The sequence below is a fragment of the Odontesthes bonariensis genome, chromosome 7 (genome assembly GCF_027942865.1).
Source record: "Odontesthes bonariensis isolate fOdoBon6 chromosome 7, fOdoBon6.hap1, whole genome shotgun sequence".
NCBI classification, from domain to species: Eukaryota; Metazoa; Chordata; class Actinopteri; order Atheriniformes; family Atherinopsidae; genus Odontesthes; species Odontesthes bonariensis.
In genome coordinates this window covers 39,640,959-39,652,965 of record NC_134512.1, presented here as the reverse complement: position 1 = coordinate 39,652,965, position 12,007 = coordinate 39,640,959, and the positions used below count along the sequence as shown (strand labels likewise).

Genomic DNA, 12,007 nt, shown 5'->3' with positions numbered 1-12,007 from the left:
AAACAAAGAACTAAAGAGTGCAGCGCGGTTAAAGGAGTTCCCGGGCCGGACCGGACCTCACATGCAGAGCTACAGACGCTCTGAAGGATAAAAAATAAATAAAAACCTTTAACAGCGCAGACATCCCAGCCTGCAGCAGATGGAGACAGAATCACTCAAAGATCCAGTTTCAGCCTTAAAATAACTCGTTTAAATCTTTGAGGATGAAAGAAGAAGAAAGTTTCACTCAGAAAATAAACTCAGATGGATTGTTAAAAAAAAGAAACAAACTTTATTGCCATTTTACACGATGGATTATACAAGGAGAGCAACAATAAGACTACTGCAGCACTGAGTTAAATACATAAAAACATGTTATTTATCTTTCTCACTCGACATTCAGGTCCGGAACAGACGAGCGACGGGACCACCGTCCTCGTCACAAAAACAGTGATGTCATTAAAACAGCAGTTTTATTATTAAAGCAAACTTTATTTACAGGAGGAAATAAAAACGACGGCATGCCATGCTCTTCAACAAACAAGCCTCCTGCCAGCTTCAGAGGCGGCCATGTTGGCTCTGCGCTCCCGCTGTTAGATAAGTGAGGGGACGTGTTGATGAAGACTTTACAGTATTTACAGCCCGGCTGCTCCGAGTCCGACGCAGAGCTGGAGCCGTTAAAGTTTGGCGTGTTTAACCACAGATATAACGGGACGTTTGGGATTAAGAGACTTTTCTGAGGCCTCCACCTTCATAAGAGCAGACGAACAGATGATGAAATGCTGGCTGGATTCAGCCTTCAGCTCCTCTCAGGTCCGAGGCTGAAGGACGTCGGACTCTTTTCGGATTAAATTAAGAGCTGAGGAAATGATTCCAGGCGGCAGACGGCGAGCAGATGGCGAGCATGAAGCTGCTACATCGGTGTGCGGCCACAGGGGGGCGCTCATCTCCCCACGTTCGCACAGCTACAACTTTAACTTCTTGGTGTTTATTTTGTGCAGCGAAACGGGAAGACTGACGCCGTTTCCTGACGTCCGTCGTCTTCCTGCAGCAGCAGAGACGCGCCCGGCGGCGGCGGCGAGGCGGGTAAATATGTACAAACTGATTACAAACGGGGCGAGAGGACAGAAGGAGACAGAACACGGGACCCTCGTCCATCGTCCTCCTGAAACAGAATCAAGTTGGACTGAAGACTCAGGCGTGTTCGATTTCTGACAAGGTACAGGCACGGTGGGTGGAGTCAGCTTCAGCCCCAGGGGGGGAGGAGTCAGCTTCAGCCCCAGGGGGGAGGAGGAGTCAGCTTCAGCCCCAGGGGGGAGGAGGAGTCAGCTTCAGCCCCAGGGGGGAGGAGGAGTCAGCTTCAGCCCCAGGGGGAGAGGAGTCAGCTTCAGCCCCAGGGGGGGAGGAGTCAGCTTCAGCCCGAGGGGGGGAGGAGTCAGCTTCAGCCCCAGGGGGGGCGGAGTCAGCTTCAGTCTGAGAACATGAACATGAAGACGAGCGGGTGAGGAAGGCGGAGGCTGGGTGGCGGCTGAGAGGAGGAGGCGGAGCCTCACTGCCGGTTGCTCTTGATCCGCTCCAGACGCTTCTTCAGGTCGTCCAGGTTGGCGGCGGGCGAGGCGGAGCGGGCGTGCGTGGGCGAGTGCGAGCTGTGCTCTGTCTGGTACAGCTCCCGCGACTCTTTGAGCTGCGACAGCTTGCTGTGCAGCATGTCCGTGGAGGACGCCACCGACGGCTTGGAGGACAGCAGCGAGATGGTGGGGCGCTGCTGAGGCTCCTCCTCGCTGCCGCCGCCCTGCTGGAGGAGGAGGGGGGTGGAGGTTAGCTTCACCTTTAAACCATAAACTCTTCCATTTAACTCTGAACATCAGAACAAACACCGAAGGAGGAAGAAAACAACTTAAAAATAAGTTGATTTAGGGGATGATGGGAAATTTTATGACTATTGGCCAAATTCTGCACTCGAGTGGAAGGAAAAAACAAAACAAGCGTTGGAAGATACTTTGATAAACTAACTAAACCTGTTGGTATAAAGGCGGAGCTCCTCCCCCTTTCTGAGCCCCACCCCTGGACGGTGGAGCCCCGCCCCCTTTCTCTAAGCCTGAGCCCCGCCCCCGGACGGTGGAGCTCCTCCCCTTTATGGTGGAGCCCCGCCCCCCTCTGAAGGAACCCATCCCAGCTCCTCCCCCCAGCTCTGTGCCCTCAGCTGAGGGTCGGAGCAAAGCTGGAGCAGCAAAACCTGAAAGCAGAACCAGATTTAGGGAAATAAAGTCTGGAGGATGAAACGAACCCTGGAGGTGTTTTCCAGGCCGTGTCTCTGCCTGAGGATCTTGAGTCTCTCGTAGTAAACGGCCGGTTTCAGCTCTTCGTTGTTGCTGCTCAGACTGGAGTCCACGCCGTGCTCAGGGTTCCCTGCAGAGAGACCAACGCAGCGGTGAAACCACAGACCCAACCCACCCCACCCACAGAGCGGCGACCTCAGCGGCGGCGTACCTGCTGAGGTCTGGATGCGAGCCTTGCCCTCCCTCTCAGACTCGATAATGCGAAGGCCTCGCTCCACGTAGCTCTGGAAGAACTGAGACGTGTTCTTCAGGAAAGGCTCCAGATCTGCGTCCGAGTACTTCTGCTTGTACTCGTACAGCTCCGTCAGGCCCTGAGGAGAAGGGGGCGGGACTTAGATAAAACGGGTTTAAACTGAAACACGAATGTCGGAGCTCAGCTGACCTCTTTGGTGTTCTCCTTGGAGCCGATTTTCTTGAAGATCTCGGTCAGAATGTCACTGACCTTCCCCTTGGACATGCGATCGTCCTGCAAAGGAAGAATTCAACACGTTCACAGTCACCGTAAAGCTGCTGCAGACCAAAAACAAGAAGCCAAATTAAAAGGGAATTAAACAGATTATGGGCATTAACCTCCATCTGGAACCAGCACTTTACACTTTGGGTATAATTCCTGACGCTATGACGGATAAGAGCTCCAAATATTCAGAGAATCCTGCTGCTGATAGCAAAGAAGACTGTAACACCACAGCATTTAAAAATAATAATAATAATAAAATAATTTTAAGATTTTTCAGGCAAACTAAAGGCTTTTCTAAAAAGGTGAGTTTTCAGGCCTTTTTTAAAAGAATCCAGTCTGTGGTGCCCTTAGATGGTCGGAGAGAGCATTCCACAGACTGGTGCAGCTGAGCTGAAGGCCCGGTCGGCCATCTTAACGCAGAATGCTCGTTAGGGCATATAGAGCGAAGAAGAGTATTGGATTAGCGGAAAATAAAGTAAAGGTGCAAAACAGTGACTGAAATCTACAAAGATCTAGTCAGTCGAGACCCGCGGGCCAAATGTGGCCCGCCACGTCATTTTATGTGGCCCGCGAGAGCTTAAAAGGTCTGATTGTCTAAAAATAAATAAGTCAAATACGTGCAGTGACCAAAAACAACATTTCCCACAATGCATGCTGATTACGCGAAGTGACGGCATCCCGCCACTAGACTGCAATGTTTCCAAATTGATGCGATTTTCCCAACAAGTGGAATTGAGAAATACAAATAATGATCCCAAAATGTCCAGGAAGAGAGAAACTGATGCAGATGCATCTTCCATCTGCATCAGTTTCTCTGTTTCAAGAAAGATCGGAAGGCGAATACGTGTTCGTGCTTCGAGGAGAAAAAACGGTATGAGTTCTGTGTTATGAGGCGGTTGTCAAAGAGTACGATCAACGTCTGCATTCTGAGACCAAACACGGAGCTCAGTGTGCCGACATCAGGCATCAAGAACAACAACAAACTGCCCGAGAATTAAAAGACAAACTGCGACCGCAGCAGAGCGTGTTCGCTAAAAGCCACAAACCGGAAACAACGCGGCAGTAAAAGCTTTGTTTGATATTTCAAGTTTGGAACAAAGTAAATGTCATAACTTATTTTTCTTTATTCACTTGAATAGTTTGATCGTTGATTGATGGAGTGATGTGGGTTTCATAACCTGACAAATTAAAAGGATTTATGATATAACAGAGCAACAAGTAAATGTATTTTTTTCTACATCTATGCAACTATATATATGTAATATTTGTAACTTGAATAAGTGATAAATTAAGAGTTATTTAACATTAAGGAGTAGTTAGATTTATTTTACATTGCATTTAGTTACATTTATAAGTTACATCTTGCCCTTTGAGGGCAACGATTATGCTGATGTGGCCCTCGGTGAAAATGAGTTTGACGCCCCTGATGTATGTATATGTCAAATAAAAAAAAACTAAAAAAGGGAATTTAACTTCAACACGTTTTATTCACCATGAAAATAAATCCGGCTGAAAAACAGAAGAAGTTAAAGCAAATCTCCCCTAAACGTTCCACGGTTCTGTGACCGACGAACATCCGAGACCACCCGTTCAAACGTTTCTGGGTAAAAGCATCTGGAAACATCTGGAAGCATCCAGCCTTCTACAGCTGATGGTTCTGCCCGGGTGTGGGCGGTCGGCTCAGGCGGCGCCTCACTCACCATGTGCAGGCCGGTCTTCTCGTTCTTGTGCCCCGTCAGATTCCCGTAGTGTTTGACCACCCGCCTCAGATGGGCCTCCAACTCGGACTCGTTACGATTCTCGATCATCGACAGGTGGTCCAAGATCTGCCCGATACAAGAACAAAAACACTTTTAACACGATTCCTTCATTAGGGATGGGAATTGATGAGATTTTCACAATTTCTATTTTCGATTCTGCTTAACGATTCGGTTCTTTGTCGGTTCCCTTATCGATTCTCATTTGGAGAAAAAGGACAACAAACCGGTCGATTAGCATCAACTTTGTTTAGTTTAGAAGTAACACGAGTCATGACCTCACAAACCCAACAACGGTGAGGTCCACATTGGTCTATCATGGCCTGGGTAATTTAACTCTTCCTGCTCTGGTGAAAGGAGAAGCTGGAGGTAGAGGTGAACTGGGGGTAGTACCACCAGCCTCTGGCTCTGAGCCAGTCAGGCTCTGTCTCTCATGATTTCATCTAAATGTAATGCCTGAGAAGGCATTCATTTAACCTTAACCGTTACTAACAGCAGCTTTTACAATCAGGCAAATGGTGCTAACATGATAGGCAGTGTTTGTTAGTTAGTTACCTGCAGTGTTAGCCGAGGACATGCTAACGTTGCTGGGTTCAGATTCACCAACGTTAAGGCCCTGTCACACTGTTGCGTATGAGAGAAGCGTATGAGTTCCGTATGAAAATTAATCATACGCACGAAAAGTCCTTGAAAATAAAGAATGACTAGCGTATGAGTAGCTTATGAACTGCGCATGCCCAGCGTACGTTTCAATGCGCCTATTGAGAATGAGGAGTCACGTGACTCCGGTCGGCCGGTCGGCCATGTTGGCAGAAGACGCTATTGGTTGCCAGGGGCAACGCCATTAATTCAGCAGCCTTTCCACATTGCTCCATTATTGCAGTAGACGACGCGCTATCAACATCTCTCGAGACATTCATCTCGATCATGCCTCCCAAGAAGCAATCGTAGTTTGCCCGGGCCCTGGGCCGAGGAAAAGGCAACAAAACACAAGAATCATTCTCACCCAAACCTGCTGAAATGCCTGATGCACCTGAGGCTGATGAGTTACATGCTTCTGAGCAATCAAGATCCCCAACTCCTCCTCCTGACCGCTCCCGTGAATCGTCGGTTGCCTCAGATATGTCAGTTGCAGACGGGCGGAGGCTATAATACGCTAGCTGTACGGTACACCTTCATGCCAACATATGGCAACTTATGTCCAGCGTTCTCGACCTATCAGTAACGTACCTATATCGTACCTCTAGCATATTCAGCGTATGCCTAGCGTATGCTCAGCGTATTAACCATACGCACAAAAGTTTTGAGCATGTTCAAAAATTTATTTCTGCCTCAGCGTTTGCCAACGTATGGCAGGGTGCTTGAAACGTATACAACCTATGCCTAACGTTCCCCTGGCGTATGTCAGCGTATGAGTGATCATTTTCATACGCTAGTGCCATACGCAACAGTGTGACAGGGCCATTAATCATTCATTCATAGTTATTGCATGTTGGTAGTATTTCCTCCCTTTGGTGAAATATTCACTTTGCAAGTTGCCCTGTTGTCGTCTTTTTTAGGGATGTGGAACCAAACTTTCGAGCGTTCGTACCGCTTGGGCGCCATGTTTACTGTTGGCTGCACTGGACTCGCCACGCAACGCTGCGTGGTGACGTCATTCGCGCCCACTGGAATCGATAAGGGAATCGTTTGCAAAAATCGCCAAACGATTCCAAGGAACTGAAACACTGGGAACCGGTTCTCAACAAGAACCGGTTTTCCATTCCCATCCCTACTCAGGACTCAAAAAACCCGGCAGATTGAAAATAAACCCGAGTGCTGAAGCTAACGCCGGGGTGGCGGTGTGCGCGTCACCTTGGCCCCGGTCAACTTGCACAGCGTGTGCAGCAGGGTCTTCAGGGTCCGGTGTGGGACGTCGCTCTTCAGCTGCTTGAGTTTCTCTTTGGGGAAAACCTTCATGAAGTTGTGGACGTCCAGCAGGATCCGATCCAGGTTGATGTTGTCGATGGTATCCGGGAGGAAGCGGATCATCCTCCACAGACACTGAGGGCACACAAACACGGGCGGGTCAGAGGGAGGGGCGGGCACTGCAGGCGTGGCGGCGGCGGCGGGTCTTACCTTCATGACCAGGTCGGACAGACGGGAGGAACTGGCCGTCGACACCAGAATGTCCTGAAGCAGCACCAGCAGAGCACTGCAGCAGCAGGACAGGAGCAGTCACATTTACAGCTTTATGCAGAGATCTGATTTTCTTAAACAAAGTCATCCGATCTCCTTTAATGGAACTTAGAGGCGCAGAATAAATACTTTTACAGTAAGAGAAATTTACATGAACCAGCTGTTACATGCAGCCACATTCAGGGCAACGGCCCAAAACATCCCTCCTCCTGAAACTGATAACAGGACTATAGAACAGCAGCTATTAGCTTTCCAGCTGTGCTAACATCTGTTAGCTTCTCTCCTACTTCTCCACGTTCATAAACTGTATTTTAATGCAGCTGAAGTCCTAATAAAGCCTCTTATTTCCTGTTTTGTTGTCTGTTATCAGACAGCACAGTGACTCAGAATAACAGCAGTTAACACGACACCTTAACCAGCAGCCTCTGATGCTACAGATACAACATGGTCTGATAAAATGAGCCATTTTTATTCTGACTGTGATGGACTCAGAATATTAGTTCACATTAACAGCTTCCAGGCTGAAGCTGCTCTGATGGGCAGAGGCACATTAAGGACAATATGAGCCTCAGCCTCCTTCTGCCCTGCGCTAGCCTCCTTCTGCCCTGCGCTAGCCTCCTTCTGCCCTGCGCTAGCCTCCTTCTGCCCTGCGCTAGCCTCCTTCTGCCCTGCGCTAGCCTCCTTCTGCCCTGCGCTAGCCTCCTTCTGCCCTGCGCTAGCCTCCTTCTGCTCTGCGCTAGCCTCCTTCTGCTCTGCGCTAGCCTCCTTCTGCTCTGCGCTAGCCTCCTTCTGCTCTGCTCTAGCCTCCTTCTGCTCTGCTCTAGCCTCCTTCTGCTCTGCGCTAGCCTCCTTCTGCTCTGCGCTAGCCTCCTTCTGCTCTGCGCTAGCCTCCTTCTGCTCTGCGCTAGCCTCCTTCTGCTCTGCGCTAGCCTCCTTCTGCGCTGCGCTAGCCTCCTCCTGCTCTGCGCTAGCCTCCTCCTGCTCTGCGCTAGCCTCCTCCTGCTCTGCGCTAGCCTCCTCCTGCGCTGCGCTAGCCTCCTCCTGCGCTGCGCTAGCCTCCTGCTGCGCTGCGCTAGCCTCCTGCTGCGCTGCGCTAGCCTCCTTCTGCGCTGCGCTAGCTTCCTTCTGCGCTGCGCTAGCTTCCTTCTGCACTGCGCTAGCCTCCTTCTGCGCTGCGCTAGCTTCCTTCTGCACTGCGCTAGCTTCCTTCTGCACTGCGCTAGCTTCCTTCTGCACTGCGCTAGCTTCCTTCTCTGCTAACAAGCCGACTGATTTCCATTAAAATGCTAACGTGAAATGTTCCCTTGTGTTTGTTCCGCTCAGTCGATATGTGAACCGACTGCTTTCTGTTGAGATGCTGTAGCATTGACATTGTGCTATCGTGCTAAGCTAACTGGCTTTTAAAAGGTGGAACCGACTCGAGCGTTTCTCACTGACCTGATCATGTTGGTCTGGTCCGAGTTATCCAGGACTCGGATCAGCAGCAGGTTGACGGACCTGATGACATGAGTTCCATCCTCCATGTCCTCCACTCTGCTGTCCATCATCAGGGTGATCAGCCCGTGCATCAGGTCCTTCAGCACGCCCATGGACGCCTCTCTGGCCAGCGCCTCCACGGAGAAGAGCTGAGGGAGGAGTTCAGGACGTTAGCGTCTGCCCGGCGGACCGTCTCAGCTAGGGTCGCAAAACTCCCGGAATTTTCAAAGACGGAAACTTTCCATGGGAATTTAAGGGAATAAACTGGGAATTTTCTAAATTGAAGGTAATATTGAACCCAACACTCCTGTTTTTGTTCATCCATGAAACAAGTAATAAGAACGTGTTGTACTCCAGGGGTTCCCAAACTTTTCCATACCAAGGCCCCCCTAACAGTATCAGCTTCTGCCCCCCTTTACATATTTTGTAGCATTGTCTGTGGTTTGCAAAGAAACAAACTTTTAGAAGGTATTTTCTTTCTTTTCTTCACGCACAGCAGCTCGCCGTGTGAATGCAGCCTGACTAAATGCTCTTCTTTACGTCTGAAGAAGTCGACCGTTTTTTTTCGGACTCTGCCGGATGTTTTTGTATCAGGTGACGCTGAAGTTTGGAAGGTTTTGAACACTCGTTTGAGAGGCTCTCCAGACAGAGGACGCCACTTTTCTGTACGGCTGTAAAGCCAAACTTAATGTATGCTGCCTCATATTTTCTGATTTTAGTCGGCCAGTTCTTTCGGTCTCTTCCAAGTAAAAAAATCTGTCCATTTTGGCTAAGCTAGCTACACGCTAGCTTTAGGAGCAGCGCAGCTTCAGAACAGGCGCAAACCGCCAGGTCTACCATGTTTTGACTGGCAGCCAATCAGAACAAAAGCGTGGCAAATAACATTTCGATATGATATATTATTATAAATTGTATTTTACAATACTGATTAAAAAAAATAAATAATTTTTTCTAATGTTTAAAATTTTTTTTATTCTTTTTTTAATTTTTGCATTTTTTTCTTCATCTTCACTCCAATTTTCTGAGGCCCCCCCCAGCAGCACCCACTTTGAAAACCACTGTTCTTCTCTACTTAAAAATAAATCTGTTGAAAACATTTTGTATGGATGTTTTCTTATGACTTCTGTTTATATTTATGCTTGGATAGAATATATTCCCAGTTAGTTCTCCTAAATTCCCATGGAAAGTTTCCAATATGGAATATATCCAATATTCCCAAGTTTAACTTCCCATGGAAATTTACCGGAAACTTTCCGCCCCTTTGCAACCCTAGTCTCTCAGACGCGTACTCACAGACAGCTTGTTTCCCAGGATGCAGCTGTACAGCTTGATGATGTCCCGCTTGTCCACGCGGTCGTCACCCAGGTGCATGCTGTTGATGAGCCGCAGCTGCATGATGGTGGCGATGAGCAGCTGGTCGATGTGGCCTGACATGACGGCCGCTTTGTCCTCCTGTCGCAGAACCTCGTCGATCTGCGGAGGTCAGAACACGCCTGCTTCAATCTCAACCAAAAAAAGGACCGAAGAAGAAACCGTGGCGGCTTACAAACGTAAAAGTGCTTTATTTCTACAGCCCTTTACAGACGATCCTTACGGTGTAACCAAAGTGCGTTACAGCAGGTAATAAATAAAGAGAAGAAGAAGTAAAAACAAATAAAAACAATAAAATACAACAAAATCGATTAACATATTTAATCTAATCAATCGCATGATTTCCCTGATTAATCTCATTTGTACGCAAAATCCCAAAAATGAATCCAAAAGTAGTGTATAGCCTTTTTATTTAATTTTTTATTTTAAATCAGAATGCCTTTGTCATTATACATGGTACAACGACATTTAAAGCCACCAAAAATGGCATAAATCTGTTTCCTTGAATGACTTGCTGCTATCAGTTGTGTGTTTTGCCTTTAAGTGATATTTTAGACTGGAACTACTACGCTGAGAAGACAATTCAACTTGGCAGTAAATGCAGGAGTTTTTTATTTTTTATTTTCATTTTGAAATGCGTGCTTTTATGTTGAAACAAGTAAAACAGGAAGTAGCGCCGGTTAGCTCCGTGAGCTTCACACAGATCGAGGAGCACCTGTAACGGTCTTTCTTTTCCAGTTCCGCAGCAGAAAGCAACAGAATTTTACAATAATAAAACGTTAACGTGCGATAAACTATTTATCAGTGTTAAATAATTAATAAGTTTCACTCGTTATTATCGCGTTAACTCGCCCAGCCCTCGATAAAATCAGATAAAAGCATCATCATGCTACTGGGTATTAAAGCCATCCTAAATAAGCAGGTTTTTAGCCCAGATGTGAAGAGGCCCGGGTCAGAAATAAGACGCAGCTGGACGGGGGGCTTATTCCAGAGCCTGGGGGCAGCTTTGGGAAAAGGCTGGCTCACCCCAGGGTTTGTATTCTGACCTGGGCACTTCCAGCAGAAACTGATCTGCTGACCTCAGAGCTCTGCCAGGACTGTTAAAAGCTCAGATAAATACGACGGTCCTTTCTGACCCGTAGGACAAAGGGAGTAAACACGATGTTAAGCCCGTATAAAGGGTTAAAGACGGGCAGCAGCGTTCTGCACCAGCTGAAGGCGGCTGAGAGAAGACTGGGAGACGCCCACATAAAGAGCATTAAACAGTCTGACCTTGAACTTATCATGGATGGCTTTCTCAAGGTCATGACCACTTAAAAACAGTTTGACTGTTAAGGCGAGACACGACGGGCAAAAACAGGGATATTCATGCAGTGGTCAATTTTTAGATTTTGGGCCAGTCTACTCCTTTAATATCTGTCGTTTCCACACATAAATTAAAATGTTTATTTCATCACATTTTGTTTAATCGCGGCAGTGCGTTTCGCCCAAATTTACCAAAATGAAATTACCCCTATTTAAATCTTTAAATGCTGTTTTCACAAAATCAGTTTTTTGTATTTTTCCAGTATCAGTATCTCAGCCTATGGAGCACCTACTAACACCAAACTTTCCAGTTATACACTTAGCAGTATTCTGAAGATATTTACCGAAGGATTTGTTGATAAATCATTCCTGGCCTGATTTATGTGACATTATAATAAAAAAAATGGTGAAAATTGATGTTTTTTTAGACTATGGACAGTATAATTTGATTTCCTAGGAAATGAAAGCAGATATCCTGAAATCCCTCTGTAATTTTCTTTTCATTTTGTGTGTAAACAAAATGTAAAAAGAATTTTGCATATGTTCAGATCCATCTTCTGGAAATATATGCAAATGTGCGCATATTTAATTAAATAATGCCCAATTTGCATAATTAAACATACAAATTTCTAAAACTTGTAATACATTTTTTTTCATACTTGTATAAGTAATCAAGTGAAGAAGTTTCATGGTGATATCTATTATTTTAAAATATTACCCTATTCACCTGCCGTGTCTGGCCTTAAAAGCTGAGATAGAGATAATATAACAGATCTGCAGACGTCTTTAGCGACTCTGGTTGGATCAGAGCCTTCTGCGGCGTACCTGTGCCAGCGCCTGGATGCTGGTGTTGATGTCGCCGCTCGCCACCTGAGAGATGACGAAGTTGATGGTGGAGGCGGTGCTGTTGTGAAGGTCGTCGAAGTGCGGCGAGACGGAGCGCATCCTTTAAAAACATAAAAACCACGGACATTAGACGGATTCCGGGCCTCCGCGTGTAAATCTTTACTCTGGCTTCCAGTCGGTCACAGAATAGATTTTAAAAGCCTGCTGATGGTTTACAATCTGTGATGTGTTCAGAGAATATAAAGCCAGCAGAGCTCTTAGATCCAAGGACTCAGGTCAGCTGGTCCAGTCCAGAGTCC

General features: G+C 47.1%; 1 protein-coding gene across 4 annotated transcripts in view; it reads right to left on the bottom strand.

Moving 5' to 3' along the window:
- Positions 1 to 246: 246 nt before the first annotated feature.
- The window catches only part of ckap5 (cytoskeleton associated protein 5), a 55,020-nt gene continuing 43,259 nt past the window's right edge, over positions 247 to 12,007 (bottom strand). For 3 of the 4 annotated variants that reach the window (XM_075470780.1, XM_075470782.1, XM_075470784.1), the window contains 10 exons: positions 11,688 to 11,808; positions 9,480 to 9,659; positions 8,148 to 8,335; positions 6,651 to 6,726; positions 6,387 to 6,575; positions 4,476 to 4,601; positions 2,701 to 2,784; positions 2,470 to 2,629; positions 2,267 to 2,388; positions 247 to 1,774 (listed from right to left, as the gene is read on the bottom strand). In XM_075470780.1, coding sequence (XP_075326895.1) covers positions 1,529 to 1,774; positions 2,267 to 2,388; positions 2,470 to 2,629; positions 2,701 to 2,784; positions 4,476 to 4,601; positions 6,387 to 6,575; positions 6,651 to 6,726; positions 8,148 to 8,335; positions 9,480 to 9,659; positions 11,688 to 11,808 — 1,492 coding nt within the window. In that variant the 3' untranslated portion in view covers positions 247 to 1,528. The remainder of the gene's footprint in view (positions 1,775 to 2,266; positions 2,389 to 2,469; positions 2,630 to 2,700; positions 2,785 to 4,475; positions 4,602 to 6,386; positions 6,576 to 6,650; positions 6,727 to 8,147; positions 8,336 to 9,479; positions 9,660 to 11,687; positions 11,809 to 12,007) is intronic. The other variant, XM_075470781.1, reaches the window with a different exon arrangement.